Raw genomic sequence first — 23,506 nt, forward strand, 5'->3', positions numbered from 1 at the left:
ATTATGTTTTAAGATGTCTGAAATGTCACATCTACACTTAGCAACAAAAGAAAGAAAGAAAGAAAGAAAGAAAGAAAGAAAGAAAGAAAGAAAGAAAGAAAGAAAGAAAGAAAGAAAGAAAGAAAGAAAGAATATTAAAGATAATTTTGTAAAAATCCCAAAATGATTGTACCATATTAAATCTTAAATGTAAAGGGCACTGACTTTTCCTCTACCTGCACATACTATATGTAAAAATGCAAAATGTGTATAATTCATAGGCTATTTATTGTATGCATTTTATGTTTATTAAGTACATAGTTTACAGCCTTGTCTAAACTAAACTAAAATGACTAAAATCAAAAACCAGTGAGACTACAGTCAAAGTCAACAAGACAAAAATGCAAGGAATTCAATTTATTTCCTAGAGGTAACATTGGTATTTTTGTGCGTACATTAATTTGACATCATTTTATATAGGATACAGGGTGTTAAAATGCTACAGATTAAAATATACATAACATGCATGAGATTATTGCAGGATATATATGTAAATTTAGTGCCATCTCTGCATTCTCATATCACTGTTAAAGCACAAACCCATAGGCCCTGCATTTACAACCATTTTAAGACATTTCCATCATTTCGATGTTTCGGTTAAACGAAGAATCTTTTGTGCAGTTTGTAATATTGACACAAAGCGGTTGAAAAAAATGCATAATGCAGTCCAAATCATCCAAATACAAAATATTGGAGTGTTGATTCTCCCACCTCCTCAGACTCGATGCTCACGCGGGTTGCCAGATTGAGAACACGTGACGTGACACAACAGGAACGAGCGTGACGAGCTTTACAGTTAGTTAAACAGCTACTATATCTGCGTTTTACTATTCCTCTGATCATCGTAGAGCTTTCTAGATGGGTTTAGAGATTTATAAGGTCGTGTGGAATCTGTGATCTCTGACCCAGTTCGTTGGCTGCTTCCATAGTCGCAATACGCGGAGTTTCCGTCAACTGGCAACCCGGGTGTCGAAATACTATTGGGTAAATTGGCAGTGGGCGGAGTCACACAGATCAAAACAAATCAGACACTCCGACACGGAACCACATTTCAAAGCAGAATAACTGGCTGTAGTGTTGTTTTTCAGAGAAACAAGTATGTGAACTTGTGTAAGCCCTCCTTTAATATATTTCTCTGCGAGTTTGTTAAAATGTTTCATGTTGTTTCAATGTTTCAAAAAACAAAATGTTTCTCTCTGTCAAAACATTTACTATTTAAATATATTTTTCTTTGATGTCTAAATCGGCTACCTGTTTGTCTTCACCCTGGCTCCCTTTTCTTTTCCTGCTTTTTCCTCAGATTCAAACTCTGTGTTAGTCTCAATAGAAGTGTCTTACATTGTTGATTGTTCCGTTTTGTTATGTACATGCTGCATTAATAATAAAATAAAAAGTATGTGAACTTGTTTCCTAAATATCTGTAAAGCAAACATATCATGGTATTTTTATGCTTTAGTACAGCCAAAACATTTTTTTTTTTACATACAGTACCTTTGATTACAACTATCTGGTTTTCTGTGGAAAGAAAGCAATTTGGATAAAAAAGATACATCATCCACTACAAAAAACTAATTTAATTAAAATAGTAAAATCATTCAAACAAAGAGCTGAGTTGATTGTTAAATGAGTACAGATAGAGAGACAGATCAATTCTTATACATATATAAAAACTGAGAGTTAAGTGAAGTCTTCATATTCTTGCTGCCATGATCATCATAGGTTAATGGCCTTTCACAGAGTTGTTGTGATCCTGCTGTCTGTCCTCTGCTATCGTCATAAACTGGTGTTTTCTCCTCGGGGTAGTGGAGCGCTCAGGCCTGGAGTCCCAGAGATCGGGCCGTGTTCAGCACATCGTCCCGGGTCAGGTAACACCCGCACAGCTGCCTCAGGCCCGTGAACGACTCTCTGCCGTGCAGGACACGCCAGTTATCAATGAACAGAACCTGGGACAAAACAACAGGAGCTGTGTTTACATGCACTGATCTACATCAATATGAACACATCCAATATGATTCTGAACGTCGTTTACGTAGAGGTGTAAAGTATTGGAGTAAATGTAATTAGTTACTGTACTTAAAGGGATAGTTCACCCAAAACTGAAAATTAGCCCATGATTTACTCGCCCTCAAGTCATCCTAGGTGTGTATGACTTTCTTCTGTCAGACGAATACAATCAGAGTTATATTAAAAAATGTCCTGGCTCTTCCAAGCTTTATAATGGCAATGAATGGCCGGTTTCTGTTTTGAAGTCTAAAAAAGTGCATCTATCATCATAAAAGTGCATCTATCCATCAAAAAGTGCATCTATCCATGATAAAAGTGCATCTATCCATCATAAAAGTGTATCTGTCCATCATAAAAGTGCATCTATCCATGATAAAAGCGCATCTGTCCATCATAAAAGTGCATCTATCCATCATAAAAGTGCATCTGTCCATCATAAAAGCGCATCTATCCATGATAAAAGTGCATCTATCCATGATAAAAGTGCATCTATCACCATAAAAGTGCATCTATCACCATAAAAGTGCATCTATCATCATAAAAGTGCATCTATCCATCATAAAAGTGCATCTATCCATCATAAACAGTGCATCTATCCATGATAAAAGTGCATCTATCCATCATAAAAGCGCATCTATCCATGATAAAAGTGCATCTATCATCATAAAAGTGCATCTATCATCATAAAAGTGCATCTATCCATCATAAAAGTGCATCTGTCCATCATAAAAGTGCATCTATCATCATAAAAGTGCATCTATCCAACAAGTGCATCTATCCATCATAAAAGTGCTTCTATCCATGATAAAAGTGCATCTGTCCATCATAAAAGTGCGTCTATCCATGATAAAAGTGCATCTGTCCATCATAAAAGTGCATCTATCCATCATAAAAGTGGCCAGGACATTTTTTAATATAACTCTGATTGTATTCGTCTGAAAGAAGAAAGTCATACACACCTAGGATGACTTGAGGGCGAGGGGGGGGGGGGGGACGTGCCCCCAGCTAAATTTTTTGTGATTTTAATATGCAAATGACACATTTCTGAGTGCTTTACAGAAATTTGCTGTTGGTGTATTAGCCTAAAACAACACGCTCGCCAGATTGTTTATCTAAATAGCTCTATGTTGTTAGAAATGAATGTTTACCAGGTATGCGGCGTATCCCATGCAACAAGAGATTAACACCAGGGCTCCAGACTAACTTTTCCACTGGTTGCACTGGTGCTACCAACTTTCTCTGTTGGTCGCACCAGCATATGATTTGGTCGCACCTTTTTTTTTTTTTGCTACATGCCATGGGATTAATCAATGCATGCTGATGAATAGTGGTCTTAATCTGCATACCCTAGTTTTGCACTGATGTAAAAAGACTGACAGTGACACAATAAGACCTCATGTTAGCAAAATGTTTTAATCTTTTAACTCAAAAAAAAAAAAAAAAAACTATTAAAAAAACATGTATGTTCTTTAATGTTTGATTATAATTTTACTGTCTTCACATAGGGATGGGAATTGATACGATTTTATCAATAATAATGCCACTGACGATTCTGATTATCGATCCGATTCTTTAACGATTCTCTTATCGATTCTTGATAGCACTGTGTGGAAAAACGTAGTAATATGCTTTTAAAAAAAAAAAAAACAAGTGGGCTTGAGTAAGCAAACTGTACTTTTTATGTAATTTATGTAATAAATCGAACCTTATTGTAAAGTGTTACTGATTATTATACACCGATTCAGACGTCTCCTGAGTTCACTGTTGGAAAGATCAGTTGTGTTAACCATTCATTAAAATGAATCGGTTCAAAGGAGTCATTAGTTCGCGAATTGGACGTGTCGTGCGCATTGTGTGATTATCCCAGCAGTTAGGACATGGACATCCAAGATTTCTGTCAACACAGAAAACATTTCATCACTGGATAGTTTTTTTTTTCCGTTTAATTAAAGTGTTGTTTTATGTCAGCTGAATGTCCGCTTTTCAGAGAAGATAAGGCAACTTATTTAGCACAATTCACACCAGCGGTAATTCAGGAAAAAAAAATCTCTGAATGCTCCACATGAAACTTTTGGTCTTCCGACCTTTTATCACCGTGTCGATTTATTTAGATTAATATGTGCGAGGGAGAGAGAGCAAGACAGCGTCTAGTTTGGAGACGGTGAAGTCTTGTTTACACTTTCGCATGGCTCCGAAGAGAGAGAGTGCGCGCGCGTGCGACGGGGTCTCTCTCTCTGCTCGTTCTTTCAGTTAAACATGCGCCCTGTCACAAGCGCAGCAGTTCATCTACATTACTCACCGAACAAATAAGACTTTGGCGGGACAAAAATTCACTTTGGCGGGCGCTAAAACAAGTTCAATGCAGGAAAATTCATGCGTGAGTTTCCATTAGACTCGCACGGTAGCCAGGCGTCTCATCCAATGGCGAGCTCAGTTGACGCTGTCGCTGTGTGCTGCAAGATTCTGACGCAAGTGCCAAGATTCCGATTGGCCACGAGAAAAAGTGCAAAGATTCCGATTGGCCCAGAGAAATGTCAATTATAAGAATTATCCAATAATGTTTCGCAATTGTAGCCTGCATGGCATGTTACTATGAGTAACAGTAACAGTACATTTTTGAACAAGTATATGTAGTCTTTACTCCAGTACATTTGTGAAGAGTAATGCAATTACACATTACATTTTGCATGACACCTAACTTTTTCTGCAGCAGTTTATTGCTGCTATAAAGAAGCGATATCGCCATCTACAGGGCACTGAAGGTACTATAACTTCTTACTCACCCAAACCTTTCCACACGGCTGTTTTACACGAATGCGAATGCATTAGAGGGTAGTTCCTGAATTGCAGGAGTTTCGTATATGAGATGAGGCCGAAACCAGCACATCCAGTGCAAGTAAGCTTTGACTATTTCATTTTACTTAACATTATTTTACTTATCCGTTATATTTTTGATGAGACCTTTTTGAAGGATATTGCTTTACTTATGCCCTTTTTGAGCACTTGAGATTAACTGAGCATGTGCGGAGACTGATACCTTGCCGGGTTTGAGTTTGACCCACAGCTCGTTCTCGGGTCTCCTCAGTTCTGCGGTGAGCTCCCTGTGAGCCGCGTACCAGCGCCGCACCACATCATGAGCCACCGTGCTCATTACAGAACGGTCATAGTTATTATACCTGCAAAACAACAAAAAACAAAATCAGCAGCAGCCTTTGCTGTGTCTCATCCGTTTCACATGAAACGGGACACACACACACACACACACACCAGGGTCAGATATTTACGGGATTTGGAGCAAAAATGGCACCAAAATTAATAAAAATGCTCCCAAAATTCGAGATATACAGGGCAAAAAATGGCGCTTGTTTTTAGTATCTATAAAAGCCTATAATAAAGGATATAGAGTGTTGATTTCCCGAACATTATTTAGTACTATTACAAACATAATACGCATATGGCGTCTGGAAATTGTGTAAATGTAGGCCTACGTTTTTGACCAACTTTTGATGTTATTTCTAGCGAGAAATTACCATTGTAACAATTAAAGTCCCCCTGTAGTCAATAATTGTATCCATTAAAACTCATCTTTGATCACCAAAATGGCATATTTAAGCGTTTTTTCCAGTGAAAAATATTTCATGCCTTAAAATATCTTGAATGTAACTCGACACCCTTGCCTCATTTAGTATCCGCGGTTCTATGAATATGCAAATGAGCCCCGCCTCCACTCACTCAGCTCAGAGATCCACTCGTTGTAAAAATGTCCACTATATTATCGCCCAGCGATATATTAAAAGTTGGATAAATAGTAAACCTTACTTTACCTGCATACATACAGTACACTCATAAAAAGTAATACTATAGTTTATATTGTCACAAAATGTAAACTATATTATCGGCCAGCTCTTTATAGAAAAGTGGATATACAACAGGGACGTTTCCTCAGAGGAGGCGAGGGAGGCAGTGTCTCCCTAAAAAAATAAAACAAAGCAAATATTACAAAATTTGACATTAAAAAGCATAAAAATCACTTGTTTTTATAAAGTAGCACTGCATACTCACATAGGGTAACATATACTATATAGCAAATCTCCACTACTATATTATCACCCAGCTCTAATCCGCTAAATGTGACAATAAGGCATGAAAATAGTAAGATATTGTAATGATTAAATCATGATTTCATGTCAAGCTGCTTTGAATCAATGTGTATTATGAAATTAATTTGACCTGACATAACAAAAAGTCAAAAGTTTGTCAAGAAAGCATTTACAAAGAAACACATAGGCCTCACCGAATCATGTAGACCTCGTTGTTCCAGGGATACACGTTGAGCACGGGGCCGATGCCGATCATGTGGTTGCGGTGCTCGCTCAGGTTCTCGACGTACTCGTGTTTGATCGGCACGTGGGAAAGCAGCTCGAAGTTCCCGGGCGTTCGCTGGAGGACCGAGTCGGCGGCGTGGAAGCCGTCCACCAGAAGAGTCCTGCCGCCCGTTCCCTCGTGCCTCAGACAGTGAAACACCTGGATGCTTGTGGACCAGGAGGAGGATTAAAACTTACGCTTATGACACTCAAGTAAAATAACTATTTCTATCCACTGATCACTTAGACATCAAGGCAATGTTTGTAATAACAAATCAATGCTGTACATTTGAAAATCATCAAATGTCTTTTTCAATGATCTATTATAATAATACTGTTAAACGTGCTGATTAATTAATCATCATATGACATGATTGTCATACTCAAGGTAACATAGAGTCTTAGACCTAAGTTAGCCTGGGGGTAAGGTTTGGTCTAAATTAAGTCAGTCTTTATTTTTGTGAAACTATGAGCAAATTTTAGACTAGTCTAACACTATAGACCGGTCTAAAATAGCTTTGTGAAACCGGCCCCAGATGTCATGGTTCGGTTCATACAGTCAGACGACGAATACAGTCACAGGCGATACACACTCCAGTCCAGAAGGGGGAATATGCGGTAATGCAATGCTGTTTGCTAACCGCCACAACACGTAAAAGAGCAGAAGAAGACACGATCTACATATCAGCCTAAAATAAGAGTTCAGATGGTGACTCAACAGGTCTCACTGGTGCCACTGCCAATGTTAAACTGATAAGCTCTACCATTTCTGATATTAAAGTAAGTATTAAACTGATAACTGAGTAGGGAAGTGTGAACGTCAGTGAAGAAATATCAGTCAGATCTCTTAAAGGACAAATCCAGTGAAAAATGAACCTAGGGGTAATTAACACATGGTTACCGAGTCGATCGTTCCCTGCGATGCGTTTTCATGAAAATCGAATGTAAAGAGTTATATCTTTAAAAACAGATTAGCTCATAACAGTAGTATATGGGGCACAGAGTAAGTAAAAGTAAATCGCTAGTTAATACCACTAACAAGGCTCAAAATAGCCTCACACTAACACGGTAGCATAATGAGGGTCCTTACATACAAACCGAAGCATTGAGAACTTTGTAAGTGTACAGACAGTTTAATAAGAAGATACTTTATAAAGACAGTACATTACGCGTTTACATGCAAGAGCCATCTTGGAAAACAGTCTAGACTAATCGAGTCACGAACGCCGTCGATAGGAATTACGTTTGTGAAATCTAACGTAGCACGGCGTTTGTGGCTCGATTAGTCGAGACTGTTTTCCAAGATGGATCCTGCATGTCAACGCGTAATGTACTGTCTTTATAAAGTATCTTCTTATTAAACTGTCTGTACACTTACAAAGTTCTCAATGCTTCGGTTTGTATGTAAGGACCCTCATTATGTTACCGTGTTAGTGTGAGGCTATTTTGAGCCTTGTTAGTGGTATTAAAGGACAATTCCGGTATTTAACACTTTGAGTCTATTTTGTAGTTTGTTTTGGATGAACAAGAGTGGTGGACAAAGAAATTTTGACAATGGTTCCTGTCTCGACTTTTTGACTATTTTAGAATTGCCCATGACCGCTTTACAATGGGAGTCTATGGCCATGCACAAACATGTCCTTAAAACAACCCTTAACGTTCGTTTTCAAAACTGTTCAACTCACCGAGTGGTTAGTGGTGTTCGTTGATGATTAAAAACAAATATATCGGCGCAATGTATGATTTCAATCCATTTATTTTTCTATAGTGGAACTATTTTTTCAGATACCTCACAACCGCGTATAAACTTCCGCTCTTCCGCAACTTCCGTTGCTCTGCTCACGCTAGCCTTCTGAGAGACAGAGAACCGAGCGAAAAGACCTAAAAGACTACAACCAAATGTAAACAGCCCCCTTTCAGTTTCCGGTAGCGCAGTAATATCAACGAGCAATGAGTCCTCCAACGGAAATCAATGAGATTTTACAAAATGCCAAATAAAACACGACAGAAACTGTATTTCGCTACGCTACTTGTTTTGGAACATCAACGAACACCACAAACCACTCGGTGAGTTGCACAGTTTTGAAAACGAACGTTAAGGGTTGTTTTAAGGGCATGTTTGTGCATGGCCATAGACTCCCATTGTAAAGCGGTCATGGGCAATTCTAAAATAGTCAAAAAGTCGAGACAGGAACCATTGTCAAAATTTCTTTGTCCACCACTCTTGTTCATCCAAAACAAACTACAAAATAGACTCAAAGTGTTAAATACCGGAATTGTCCTTTAACTAGCGATTTATTTTTACTTACTCTGTGCCCCATATACTAGTGTTATGAGCTAATCTGTTTTTAAAGATAAAACTCTATACATTCGATTTTCATGAAAACGCATCGCAGGGAACGATCGACTCGGTAACCATGTGTTAATTACCCCTAGGTTCATTTTTCACTGGATTTGTCCTTTAAATGTAATCTACAGTTACTTCAGTGGTCACTGTTTACTCGAAGCTCTTATAATAGAACAGAGAATGTGAGTTTGAGTCCCTGCTGATCGACTGCACATGCTGTGAGGAAACTGGATCTGACAGACAGGTGTTAAGCCGATCATGGCTAACTGAAGGCCAGCTCTGATGTTCCTGTTTACCCGCAGGGTTCCTGAAAGTACGAGGTGTCGGTGTGGCGGTCCAGCGCCAGCTTCGTGTAGGCTGTGTCTCCACGAGAAAAATCTGAAGTGAAGTTCCACATCCGCCCATACATGGTCTCTCTGGAAACAAAGAATTGCCTCATTTAAGTCATTTTTATTTGAATAAACTATTATTGTGACTATTTTCTGCAGATGCTATCAAAATCTCGGGGGAAAAAGCGTCACGGTTCTAGCATTGCCTGCCACCCCACCCCTCATTCCTGTTACACTGCAACAATTCTCTATTTATCTAAATTTAACACTAAAAACAGTAAGGCATTGGTGGTCCTGTGAGTAAAACGACTAAAAACGCTGTATTCTGCTGCTAGGCCAGTAGATGGCGATGAAACACTTTAGATTGAACACGTAATACACATGTGCATGACGTCATCGCCTTCAGATATTCGAGTTTTTGTTGTTTACACAGAGAACAAAAACTTGCACTTTGAAACCCATTTTTAAAACTTTGCGTTTTCAGGCGGCCTAACGGCGTTGTCGTGTAAACGAACGGCCAAAACGCATAAAAAGTTTTACGTGTTTAGTTGAAAACGGTATCATGTAAACAGCCCCGATGTTTGGTGTAGGGAAAAACCGTGGACCTGGCAACCCTGGCATGAACTAGATTCATCGGGTCAAATAGAGCTTTTATGGAGCTATTTTTAACTGTTAATGCGTTATTGTCGCGCTAACTTGCCTTAAATTCAACACAAGAGAGACTTTCTTCACACACACAGTATGAGTTGCAGACACGTTTTTCTGCCATCTTTTGATTGACAGGATAGTCGGTCCTGATCATCGGCTGCTTTTAAACAACTATCCAATGGCCGATAGTGAAAACAATAGCTTTAATCGGCTGATGCTGATTACTGGCCGAGACATCAATGCATCTCTAAAAAAAATGTTAAAACAAACACCAAAAACATCATAAAAGCAGCAAATGTGACTTTTGCACTATAGTCCTGTTGAGTTCCGCAACAGAAAAAAACATTGGATGACATTAGGGTAATTAATGATGTGATTACATATGATCATATGTGACCCTGGACCACAAAACCAGTCACATGTCGCACGGGTATATTTGAGGCAATAGCCAACAATACATTGTATGGGTCAAAATGATCAATTTTTCTTTTATGCCAAAAATCATTAGGATATTAAGTAAAGATCATGATCCATGAAGATATTTTGTAAATTTCCTACCGTAAATATATAAAACATTTATTTTTGTGAGTGAATGCAGCACAATCGCCAACATAAATTAACAACTTTAAAGGAGATTTTCTCAATGTTTCGATTTTTTTGCACCCTCAGATTCCAGATTTACAATAGTTGTATATCAGCCAAATATTGTCATAATAAACCATACATCAATGGAAAGCTTATTTATTCAGCTTTCAGATGATGTATAAATCTATCTCAATTTTAAAAAATTTACCCATGTGACTGGTTTTGTGGTCCAGGGTCACATATGCCTATCAACACAAATCATTTTGGAGCAGAAAAACACGAGGCCTGACCTGATGAGGCTCACTCTTTGGGTCACGGTTTCTGTGGCTTCCACGGTCGGTGGGACGTCTTCGACAAAGGCGATTCCATAAAGCAAGAAGCAGTTGAGGAAGATCTTCAGCTCCTCGTCGCAGCTCATGAACTTCTCCCAGCGTGCACTGGGAACCCGAGCGCTGGTGTAGATCTCAGCGTCCCACAGCACACGGGGTTGCATGGCACTTCTCTTCTGGCCCTCGTAGCTGTTCTGCGCTAGCCATGCTAGGCTGTAGCGCGTCACGTGACCATCGGGCCCTGGAGCGGGTCACAAAACACTTCATTAAGTCAAGTCACCTTTATTTATACAGCACTTTTTACAATACAGATTGTTTCAAAACAGCTTTACAGAGATAACAGGAAAATAATGCAACAAAGTTTGTTTCTAGAAGAAAATCACTTCATTAGAAGATAACATATGAGTCCAGATTCATCAGTGTTTATCAGTGGAGAACGCGTCTAGTGCGGTGACATGCACATCAGGATATCTGAACCTTTAAAAGGATATTCACAATTTATTGTTATTCCCTCGCAAACTACATTTCCCATAATTCTCTGCCTGGACGCATTAGCACTCATTGTTTTCACCTGTGTCTCATTACCTTGTTTAACTCACACTATAATAGCCTGGTTTCACAGTCATTCCCTGCAAAGTCTTGTTTAGTGTTACACTGCATTCACTCTGTTGATCGTGTGTTCTTGGTTTATTGATCTTTGCCTGTGTCTTGGCTTCCTCTTGTTGTTGTGTTTGTTTGTATGGACCGCCTCCTGTGTTTGACCTTGCCTGTACTTTGGATTATCCTTTCAAAATACACTGCATTTGGATCCTCAACCTTCGTGTCTCAGAGCAGTACGAGACAGGTATAACGCTGATTACTACAAAAATAAATTTCCATTTGCTCCTATTTTTCATTTAAAAAAGCAAAAAGCTGGGTTACAGAAGGGCACTTATGATAGGACTAAACCGGACCAATTTGTAAATGTTAAAATATTCAGTTTCAATTGTAAAGGTCTCAGTTTGTGTAAATCCAATTAGGGCTAAGTATTTATTTTTTCCCACATTTAATTTTATACATGTCTAGTACAATTATGCGAATTTGTTTCATTAATACATTGTATACTTTTTTTCTTGATTTTAAAGTGAAACGTGACAACATGCCCCATATGATCATATGACAGATTAAAATGTTATCTGATCTAATAAAAAAATATACAAGACTAACTAAAATATTTGGTCAATAAAATGCAATTATTAACTTTTTCATATAAAATAATGCCATTTTTAATAATGAAAAATAAACTGATTTTTGAACATAATAAAACAAAACATAATAATAATGAATAATTTCGTAACATTGACTCTCTATTTATTCACCTTTTTCTCATGGTTTCTCAATAGAATTCATAAAAGTATAGAATAGAATATCATAGTTCTAATAGTATTGTAACAGAGTGTGACAACGTGCCCCGCCTGCACAACTGGGATTCAAACCCGGCGAGTGTCTTCTGCTGGTTAGATCAGCATTAAAGAACAGATATAAGATTAAAATATTATCAGATTTGTAAAATTTTAAATGAACAAAAAAACAGACGTGAAAAATGTATTTAGCTATGGTTAAATAAATGTTCAGTGATATCTTCCATAGATTTTTTTAATTTTGGTGCAATTTTTTCTCTATATAGTGTTGATATGGCAACTAGTCAATACACTAAGTTGTGTGTGGACAGTTTTAAACCATGTGTGTTACAAGCGCTCACCCCTATAGCCAACAATATGACAATAAAAAAAATTGCTTGCTAATCTTTCCTATGTAAGGTTATATCCAATTTTACAACTTCATCGCCATGACATTACAACACAACACTATAAACCCTGAACTGTAACTGTAAAAATTATTATTTAAACAGCTTTACAACACAAATGATACACAAGCGTTCACAGAAGAATTCATGTTAAGGGCTTTTATGAAATGACAAGCATATCATTTCAGTTTTTCTCCAAAAAAATAATCTTAAAGTCCCCCTGTGGTGAAAATCCAGCTTTTAATGTTGTTTATATGTCTATGTGGTGATTATATAATTGATTATATGTAATTGAATATCTATTCAAGATATTTTAAGGCATGAAGACATTTTTTTCAAGGAAAAGGTCTTTTTGGTGATCAAAGATTAGTTTTAAGGTAAACAATTATCAACTACAGGGGGACTTTAACTTTTGTTATATCTGACTGCAAATTAAAAAATGATGCCTGCATCATCCCAGTCTTTTAAAGTGATAGTTCACCCAAAAATGAAAATTCTGTCATCATTTACTCACCCTTAAGTTGTTCCAACCTGTATGAGTTTCTTTCTTCTGTTGAACACAAAAGAAGATTCTCTGAAGAATATTGGTTGACGGTGGCCATTGACTTCCATAGTAGGAAAAAAAATACAATGCAAGTCAATGGGGTCCAACTGTCTGGTCACCGACATTCTTCAGAAAATCTTCTTTTGTGTTCAACAGAAGAAAGAAACTCATACAGGTTTGCAACAACAGGATGGTCGGTTTTGGGGTGAATTGTCCCTTTAAAGCCCTTTTCAGACTGAATTGGTTTTTAAACAACGTTGAATAGCAATTCTTATCACACATTGACTGTGATTTTATTTGCCAATCCAGACAGGAGGACAAACGTCTCTGTGTTTATCACTGAGGCAGGAGTGTGTGTTTTCTAGATGTCATGACGTATGTGTCTTTTTGATGAATTATTTTTTATTTAATTTTAAATGATTATTTAAATAGAAGTTAATAGAAGTGGCAGCTTATAATAAACCCACGTAAATGAGCAGAGAAATCTAAACCGCCGTAAAGTCCCAGTGACACAGGTCTCCTTAATTCATTTTATTGCATTACTTTTTCATCCGATGCAGTCCATGGGACGGGATTAGATTTCCCAGAGGAAAAACAGCAGGTCGTTTGCTCTGGAATTTTTACAGAGGTTGTGTGAGAAAAACAGACTTGACATTCAGACAGGATTAAAATCTCAAAGTACATCTGTGAAACACACATTTCTCCAAGAAAACTAGTCCTGTCCGAATAGGAAAAGTGCTTCCTAAAAATAAACTGACAGTATTATATATATGATTATATATATATATATTTATATATGTTATAAATATTAAATATGCAAGAGCTATTGAACTCAGTGCAGGCGTGTTAGTGTCAGAAATGGCTGTATTAATGATGTGCGACAATGAAGGACAATAATCCAGCTTTTAATGTTGTTTAAATGTCTATGTGGTGTTTTTAATATGCGTTAAGACAAACCATGTGTAAATTCATAAGTCGACAGCATTGCTGAGTATTTTCTCCTTAAAACTGCAGTGAACCAAAGACAGTCTCAAAAACACGCTTTGAAATCGCTGGTGTTTCTGACGTCACAAACTACCTTGTAACCAATCAGATCAAAGTGTGATTGTCAACCAGTGGATCTCTGAGCTGAGTGAGTGAGTGGAGGCGGGGCTCATTTGCATATTCATAGAACCTCCTATACTAAATATGGCAAGGGTGTAGAGTTACATTCAAGCTTATTTGATATATTATTTCAAGAAAAAGGAAAAGTTTTTGGTGATCAAAGATGAGTTTTAAGGGATAAAATGATCGACTACAGGAGGACTTTGAATATTATTAAACACCAGTTGATTGACAATCTTAGGCCAAAGTATCACAGACACTAAAGTCATGAGAAAGTGTTACTGTGTAACTGATGTAAAGTGAATCTCACATGGTCTCTCTGCCGCGTTTCGTAAGAGTCAAAGTTCTGTCGGACTCTCGCGGAGCCTTATCTTTACTTAGGAAAGAGATATCCATCTTTGTTTGGGAAGAGTGTTAAACTTATCTAAGCACAATAAGACCACAGTCTCTGAGGAGAGGACGGAAACATGAAGACACAGGTCAAGCTGGTTCATCTTCCTATCCCAATATTAAGCAATCTTGCATAAAACAGTGCATATTATGTAAAGGTGCCATTTTAATCCAATTTCGGTTTTGAAAACCAGGATGTTTACCAGGGAATAAATTAATGTGGAACAACAACCAATAAGAAAAATCTCAATCCTTAATGGTTAGTTAACCGAAAACTGAAAACTCTTCATCCTCTTTTCAACAACGGCTCACACGTCTGTCAAGCTCCAGAAAACAACAACAAACATTTGAGTAATCCATATTTGTCAGTAAAGATATACTTGGCATCTTTCACATCAAACCTGGCGAGAATGGATCAGAGATTTGTCCGAGGATGAGATTATCAGTGAATAACTGTCGTATGCACATGAGACTTATAAAAAAATCCGTTAAATTTATGGTAAAAAAAACGGCAGCTGTGGTTGCCAGAAATTTACAGTAAAAAATATTTTCGACTTAACTTCAATTTACAGTAAAAAAAAACATATTTAATTTTGATATATTGTTAATTTATCGACCTACTGAAGTACTAATATCTGTTTTGTACTATTGTAACACACTGACAACAACCAATCACAGTGGTGTTGAGAGTCACATGATCTGTTACAGAGCAGGCTTCCGCACCGCCTCCTCTTCACCACCGGAGGGAACCTTCCCCGGAATATTAACTTTACCCATTGAACTCCATTTCCCATAATACCGCTTACCTGGGACTGATTGCGTTACACACCTGCACCTCATTTACACACACTCATATAAACCACTTCCACACACACATTCAATGCGAAGTCTTGATTCTGCCCCGGCCATCATTTCTGAGCGTTTATTCCCGTGTTTGAGTTCTGTTATTGACCTTGGACTGTTTATCGTTTCTGATTCTCTGCTGCCTGCCCTGACCTGGATTGTCTATTGATTCCTGATTCTTGCTGCCTGCCTCGACCCTTGCCTGTTCACCTGGTTTGTCTCTGCCTAGCCTGCTTTGCCCTGTCTGCTGTGTTTGACCCTGCCTGTCTTGACTACTCTCTAATAAAGCTGCAATCCCACTGTCTCTGCCTCTTCACAACAGAAGACTTCGCCACTTATGGATCCAGCAGCAGTCATGCAGATCACCACTGAACTATCTGCTCAAGCATCACAGTTATCTCTTCATCATCATCAGCTGAGTCGTCTTACCTCCCTCACTGAGGAACTCGTTCAAGCGCTACAAGCTCTCCGAACTTCCAGTCATGCTCCTTCGGAACAAGCACAGAGTGCATCAGCACATCCCGTCAGTACTTCAATCAACACTCGTCTTGCCTTCCCGGAGAAGTATGACGGTGATCCCACTAAATGCAAGGGGTTTCTGTTACAGTGCAATCTCTATATCGATCAGCAACCTTCATTATACTCTAACGATGCTGGACGCATCGCGTTTGTCTGTTCACTATTGACTGGAAAGGCACTTGAATGGGTCACGGCAGTTTGGAGACCAGAGGGTTCGTCATTTTCCTCATTCAGAGCATTCCTTCAACAATTCCGTTATGTCTTTGAACACTCCACAGCAGAAGGAGATCCGGGAGAACAATTGTTAAAACTCTCTCAAGGAAGGAACACTGCTGCTGATTACGCTCTCACTTTTCGCACTCTCGCTGCACAAACCAACTGGATAGAGGATACCCTCAAAACTCTGTTCAGAAAAGGTCTCACAGTCGAACTACAGTCTGAATTGGCCTGCCGAGATGAAGGTAGGAGCCTGAACGAATACATCAATCTCACTATCCAGGTTGACAATCTCATGCATTCTCGACGCCGAGTCAGAACACCCCTATACACCGCTCACAAATCCACTACAATGCACGAGCCAATGCAGCTGGGATTTACTCATCTTTCACCTGAAGAACGAGAGCATCGCCAGCAGAACCGTCTTTGCCTGTACTGTGGTCAACCAGGTCACATGAAAGCTTCCTGCCCTGTTCGTCCTGTCAGCAAACCTCAATCGGTGAGTTCTCACACCAAAGAGAATTTATTCACATCCAGTATCCTGTTACCCATTCGCCTGCACATCAAAAACCGAACTATTGTCACTACTGCCATGCTCGACTCAGGAGCCACAGGAAACTTCATTTCTCATGAATTCACGTCATTACATCAAGTAAAATTAAATCCCTGTGAGTCTTCTCTGACAGTGGAGGCGCTAGATGGCCATCCCATCGGAGGAGGAAAAGTTCATCGTTTGACTGAAGAGATCAAGATGCACGTCGGTACCCTGCACTCAGAAACCATTCAGTTTTATGTCATCCAGGCCCCTCATCACTCTTTTATCCTCGGTCTACCCTGGTTACGCACCCATAATCCACACATTTCTTGGAGAGATGGCCAGATCACACAATGGGGTGAGCACTGTCATGAACACTGTCTCTCGAGAATCACTCGAGTTTCTCAACCTGTTTCCATCGTGTCCCCTCCTGATAACCAAGAAGTAAAACTACCCTCCGAATATGCAGACCTCACTGAAGTATTCAGCAAAAAGAAAGCCTCTCAACTTCCTGAACATCGCTCTGTTGACTGTGCCATCGAACTCACTCCAGGTTCCACACCACCCAAGGGTAGAATTTTTCCCCTGTCGCAACCCGAATCTAATGCCATGAAACTTTACATCCAAGAGGAACTAGCCAAGGGTTTTATTAGACCATCAACTTCTCCAGCATCCGCCAGGTTTTTCTTTGTGAAGAAAAAGGATGGAGGTTTGAGACCCTGCATTGACTATCGTGGACTGAATGACATCACTGTCAAATTTCGTTATCCTTTACCTTTGGTTCCAGCTGCTCTCGAACAACTTAGACAAGCCAAATATTATACCAAGTTGGATCTTCGCAATGCATACAATTTAATTCGGATTCGTGAGGGTGACGAATGGAAGACAGCATTCTCCACCAGTAGCGGGCACTACGAATACTTGGTTATGCCCTTCGGCCTGGCTAACAGTCCTTCAGTGTTCCAATCGTTCATGAACGACGTGTTCCGGGACATGTTGGACAGATGGGTGATTGTCTACATCGACGACATCCTGGTGTACTCAAACTCCTTAGAAGAACACATTCACCATGTCAGAATGGTCCTAGAACGTCTGCTACAATACCAACTCTACGTGAAAGCAGAGAAGTGTGAATTTCATCGAACCAGCACTTCATTTCTGGGTTATGTAATCAGCCAAGAAGGGGTGGCAATGGATGATAAGAAGGTCAAGGCGGTACTGGAATGGCCATTACCCCAAACCGTCAAGGAACTGCAACGCTTCCTAGGGTTTGCCAACTTCTACAGACGTTTCGTCAGAAATTTCAGCATCATAGCCACTCCTCTAACTACCATGACCAAACGCCACACGTCTCGTCTGACCTGGTCCCCTGAAGCTCAACAAGCCTTTGAAAAGCTAAAGACCCAATTTACCTCCGCTCCCATTCTTCGACACCCAGATCCCACACGTCAATTCATCGTGGAGGTGGATGCCTCCAATACCGGGGTCGGAGCCATTCTGTCTCAACGCCAAGGTAACCCAGAAAAAATGTTTCCCTGTGCCTTCTTCTCCCGAAAACTATCCTCAGCAGAAAGAAACTATGACGTGGGAAACCGCGAATTGTTGGCCATGAAACTCGCCCTCGAGGAGTGGCAACACTGGCTGGAAGGTGCTGCTCAACCCTTCATTGTCCTCACTGATCATAAGAACCTTGAATACCTTCGATCAGCTAAACGTCTGAATCCTCGTCAGGCTAGATGGGCTCTATTCTTCACCAGATTTCAATTCACTGTCTCCTTTCGACCAGGATCAAAGAACGTAAAAGCAGACGCTCTCTCCCGCCAAGCAGAAGAACCCACTCAACTTCTCCCCAATGACACCATCATTCCTGAGAGTCTCCTGGTAGCCCCGGTACAGTGGGACATAATCACAGAAATTGAACAGTTCAACCACCAAGCAGAACTTCCATCCGAATGCCCCGAAAACCTTCTGTACGTTCCAGAACCTTTGCGCTCAAGACTACTCGACCAAGTACATTCTGCACCCAGCTCAGGACATCCCGGAATCACGGCTACTATCCATCTACTTCAGAACCGCTTCTGGTGGTCAACTTTACAATCAGATACCATAACTCGCATCAAGAACTGCATAACTTGTAATACCTCCAAGTCTTCCAGACGACTCCCAGCAGGCCTCTTAACTCCTCTGCCTACACCTCAACGCCCCTGGTCTCACATAGCCATCGACTTCATCACAGACTTACCACCTTCACAAGGCCATACCACCATACTCACCATAGTAGATCGATTCTCCAAAGCCTGCCGGTTAATCCCTCTTCCCAAACTCCCCACTGCATTAGAGACTGCTGAATTACTCTGCAACCAGGTTTTCCGCTTCTACGGCCTTCCAGACGACATAGTCTCTGACCGAGGACCCCAATTCACTTCCCGGGTATGGACATCCTTTTTCAAACACCTCAATGTCAACATCAGCCTTACCTCTGGTTATCATCCCCAGTCCAACGGACAAACAGAACGTCTTAATCAAGATGTAATTCGCTTCCTGCGCTCCTATTGTCAACAACACCAAACCGAGTGGAGCCGGTATCTGTTCTGGGCTGAATACGCTCAGAACTCTTTGGTCAAACCTGCTACAGGCATCACTCCTTTCAAGTGCATCCTGGGCTTCCAACCTCCACTTTTCCCCTGGTCCGGTGAACCCACTGACTTACCATCTATCACCGAATGGTTACAAAAGAGTGAAGAGGTCTGGGATCAAGCACACACTCATCTCCTCCATGCCGTCAGACGTCAAGAAGTCCAGGCTAATCGTCACCGTCGCCCCGCTCCAGTTTATCAACCCGGCCAGTGGGTTTGGCTCTCTACCAGAGATCGCAGACTTCGACTTCCATGTCGCAAACTCAGTCCCAGGTATGTTGGTCCGTTCCAAATTCTCAGCCAAATTTCCCCTGTATCTTTTCGACTTGATTTGCCCGCTAATTACCGTATTTCTCCTACATTCCATGTATCACTCCTGAAACCTGCCGGTGGTCCGAGAGGAGAGTCGGAGGAGGGAGTCGCGGCTCCAGACCCCCCATCCATCCTGGTTGATGGCGAGGAGGCGTACCGTGTGCACGAGTTGCTGGACTCCAGGCGCCGGGGTAACGTCCTCCAGTATCTGGTTGACTGGGAGGGGTACGGTCCGGAGGAGCAATCCTGGGTCAACGCTGGAGATATCCTAGACCCCACACTCACAGAAGAGTTTCATCGGATGCATCCGGAAAAACCAGCCCCTCGACCTCGTGGAAGACCCCGGCGTCGTTTGCCTTCTCGCCTCAGGAGCTGCTCGCAGAGGGGGGGCTCTGTTACAGAGCAGGCTTCCGCACCGCCTCCTCTTCACCACCGGAGGGAACCTTCCCCGGAATATTAACTTTACCCATTGAACTCCATTTCCCATAATACCGCTTACCTGGGACTGATTGCGTTACACACCTGCACCTCATTTACACACACTCATATAAACCACTTCCACACACACATTCAATGCGAAGTCTTGATTCTGCCCCGGCCATCATTTCTGAGCGTTTATTCCCGTGTTTGAGTTCTGTTATTGACCTTGGACTGTTTATCGTTTCTGATTCTCTGCTGCCTGCCCTGACCTGGATTGTCTATTGATTCCTGATTCTTGCTGCCTGCCTCGACCCTTGCCTGTTCACCTGGTTTGTCTCTGCCTAGCCTGCTTTGCCCTGTCTGCTGTGTTTGACCCTGCCTGTCTTGACTACTCTCTAATAAAGCTGCAAATGGATCCCACTGTCTCTGCCTCTTCACAACATGATCAATCAAAGCTCATCACAAGCAGCTTTTCCACAAGACAGTTAAAGGGGTGGTGTAATGCCCTTTTCACAAGATCTAAAATAAGTCTCTGATGTCCCCAGAGTGTGTGTGTGAAGTTCTAGCTCAAAATACTCCACAGATATTTTTATATAGCATGTTAAAATTGTCACTTTTTGAGGGTGAGCAAAAATGCCTTGTTTTGTGACTGTCCCTTTAAATGCAGATGAGCCTCTGCTCCTGGTGCAGTGGGCGGAGCTACAACAGCTTGTGTCCTTTTACCTCACACACACATGCACTGAAAATTTCTAAAACTTTTAGCCTTTTGTTCAAACCGGAGTCAGACAATGATGGAGACTCAAGAAGAAGTGACAACATGTAGAAGCAACAGGACATTTCTGAATGGTTATTGATGAATTTATGTAGCTTATGTGTAGTTATCTTCTAGTCATTGATTAGCATATTCTGTCTTGATAATCTATAAATCATGTTCCCGGGGGCGGGGTTTATGTAAATATTAGGGTTGGTGATGTCACTAACCCGGGAGGAATGTGGTGTAGTCTCTACCAGCCGTTTGTTGTAGTCCTTAAAAAGCGATTTCTGTAAAAGCAAATATCTCCCTTTGCTTTGAACTTTGAGCATTGTAACTTTGCAGATGTTGTTTATGCTCAAACATCAACATTACACACTAACTAAAGTTAGAGAAGTGAAATCATAATCAACCACCCCTTTAATACTAATATACAGAAGCTGCACAGTGTCATTCACACACACACCAAACACCATGATAACACACATGACATTTTAAAAATGCAATAAACATTAATTTAACAACATTAAATGTAACATAAAACCCTGATGTACATAACTGATTTCAACAAAAATACATCAAATGTGAAGTGTTACGCAGGGAATTGTGGGAAGAACGGTTTTTCGCTGTGCAATGACTTAGATCTATCACAGTAATGTGATAACAGAAACTTTCTGTTAACCAATTAACGTTTTTTACTGATAAAATCAGCTTTTTATCTCTTTGTGGAGCTTGAGATTGTGAGGGAGAGTGAATAACGCCTGTGACTGTGATTTCAGTGCGGTTAATCGATGTTCTGCACTCACATGTCAGGAAGAGTGTGTGTTCGTCGGCTCTGCTCTTCACGGGCCTGATGTCCAGGTCGATGCTGGCCGTGTCCAGGTTACGCTGGTTGGTTTTTGAGTTGTAGCATGAAGCTGAACGGCAGTGATCTCTCAGCCAAACATAGTCAAAGTGCATTACGAGACCCCCATAGTTGAGCGCTGCAGAATTATATATGAATTAACAACTGTTCATCTTTTTACTACGGTTTATGATAGCAAACATAACATTCTATAACGATGCAACATATATATCAGTGTAAATAATGTGGATATAGTATTGATAGGCAGATTAATCAACATTTTTAGTGATTCTTTTGATATTGTGTAAAATAAAATAAAATTGTTTGCCATCATTAAATTGTATTACATGAACTGACATTATAGTGGCCATTGTTCTCAAGATATATTTATCAGTCAATGCATTAAAAATTAAAAACTTGTTTGAGCACTAGTGTATAGTGAAATAGTTTCTGTATCTGATTATTTAGTTGAGATATAAAATGATTAATCTTGATGCTTGGCAGATCAAGGTAACACTTTGCATTAAGATCCCATTAGTTAATGTTAGTCTGTGCATTAACTATCACTAACAAAACGTGTGTTACAGTCTTTATTCATCTTTGTAAACATTATTTAATTAAAATACAAATGTTCATTGCTGGTTTATGTTAGTTATCATTAAGCAATATTAACAGATACAACTTTTGATTTTAGTAATGTGTTAGTGAATGGTGAAATTAACATGAGCTAAGTTGGTAACACTTTACAATAAGGTTCATTAGTTTTCATTAGTTAACATGAACTAAGAATGAACAATACTAAAGCATTTATTAATCTTAGTTCATATTAATTTCAACATTTACTGATACGTTATTAAAATCAAAGGTTGTATTTGTTAACATTAGTTAATGCACTGTGAGCTAACATGAACAAACAATGAACAGCTGGGTTTTTATTAACTAACATTAACAAAGATTAATAAATACTGTAACTAATGTATTGCTCATGGTTAGTTCATGTTAGTGAATACATTAACTAATGTTAACTAATGAACCTTATTGTAAAGTGTTACCGCTAAGTTTAATAAAGTATTTTTATTGTGAATTCAATGCAGTTACATCTAATGTTAAGAAATTAAATATTATTATCTCTCTCTCTCTCTCTCTCTCTCTCTCTCTCACTCTGTGTCTCTCTGTCTCTCTCTCTCTCTGTGTGTCTCTGCCTCTGTCTCTGTCTCTGTCTCTCTCTCTCTCTGCCTCTCTCTCTCTCTCTCTCTCTGTCTGTCTCAGTGTCTCTCTCTCACCCAGGCAGTCAGACAGCAGCTGATAGTTGAATGGAGATGAATGGGCATCAGTGTGTTGTAATCTTCCTCCCAGACTCTCCAAACCTTGTTTCCAGAGCACAGATCCACTCAGTCTCTTCAACATTCGTGTTAATGACATGATAACCTGCAAAACACACGCACACATAATCTATTAGTCAGCAAAAAATCAAGTCAACGCGCATTTTGTTCGGATAACAATAGTTACAATGTAATATAGTGTATCAAAGTGTGCCCGAGTCGACTCACTTGCGCACTTCAAGCTCCAGTGAACTTTAATTCACGGCTGGTTAGAGAGTGATGGTCATATAGCCGTTAACATTAATCATTGAACTTGATCTTCACTCCCGCCATTGTGTCCGCGTTGTTAAGAGGTGTTTGCTCACGCACGCGCTCAAACCCACGAGCTCTTCTACTATGGCGAAGGCTTTCCTTCTCCATATTCATGATCAGAGCTGCACCATTGGAGGAGCTTCCCGAGCAACTTTATCATAACCTAATAAATATTAACAAGTTCAGCCAACGTGGCTGGCGCATTGCTTCCAGGGTTTGAAATTAACACCCGCCAAACGCGGGGTTTTTATGTCCTTTGTAGGCTATTGATCTGGCCACCTAAAATAATGTTTAGGTGAAAAGTATGAGGATGAAAGAGGAAGGCGG

The 23,506-nt window shown here is 40.0% G+C and overlaps 1 protein-coding gene across 1 annotated transcript; it reads right to left on the reverse strand.

The window, feature by feature from the left end:
* Nucleotides 1-1,593: 1,593 nt before the first annotated feature.
* Nucleotides 1,594-23,305, reverse strand: tmlhe (trimethyllysine hydroxylase, epsilon). The gene is made up of 8 exons (XM_084136534.1): nucleotides 23,096-23,305; nucleotides 22,829-22,973; nucleotides 21,508-21,684; nucleotides 10,607-10,886; nucleotides 9,051-9,170; nucleotides 6,338-6,574; nucleotides 5,081-5,219; nucleotides 1,594-1,982 (listed from the first exon to the last, which is right to left on the reverse strand). Exons 2-8 carry the CDS (start codon nucleotides 22,965-22,967, stop codon nucleotides 1,851-1,853), a joined length of 1,224 nt encoding a protein of 407 aa, XP_083992660.1. The 5' UTR covers nucleotides 22,968-22,973; nucleotides 23,096-23,305; the 3' UTR covers nucleotides 1,594-1,850.
* Nucleotides 23,306-23,506: the final 201 nt, after the last annotated feature.

Source organism: Abramis brama, assembly GCF_963993115.1.
Source record: "Abramis brama genome assembly, chromosome: 15".
Lineage (NCBI taxonomy): Eukaryota > Metazoa > Chordata > Actinopteri > Cypriniformes > Leuciscidae > Abramis > Abramis brama.

What these genes read in the sequence shown, in the direction of transcription:
- tmlhe (XM_084136534.1), bottom strand. Translation starts at nt 22,967, where the DNA reads ATGTCATTAACACGAATGTTGAAGAGACTGAGTGGATCTGTGCTCTGG. An exon ending in ACACACACTCTTCCTGACAT is followed by an intron (nt 10,887 to 21,507) that starts GTGAGTGCAGAA and finishes GACCCGCTCCAG; the next exon opens with GGCCCGATGGTCACGTGACG. An exon ending in TACTTTCAGGAACCCTGCGG is followed by an intron (nt 6,575 to 9,050) that starts GTAAACAGGAAC and finishes CTGGTCCACAAG; the next exon opens with CATCCAGGTGTTTCACTGTC.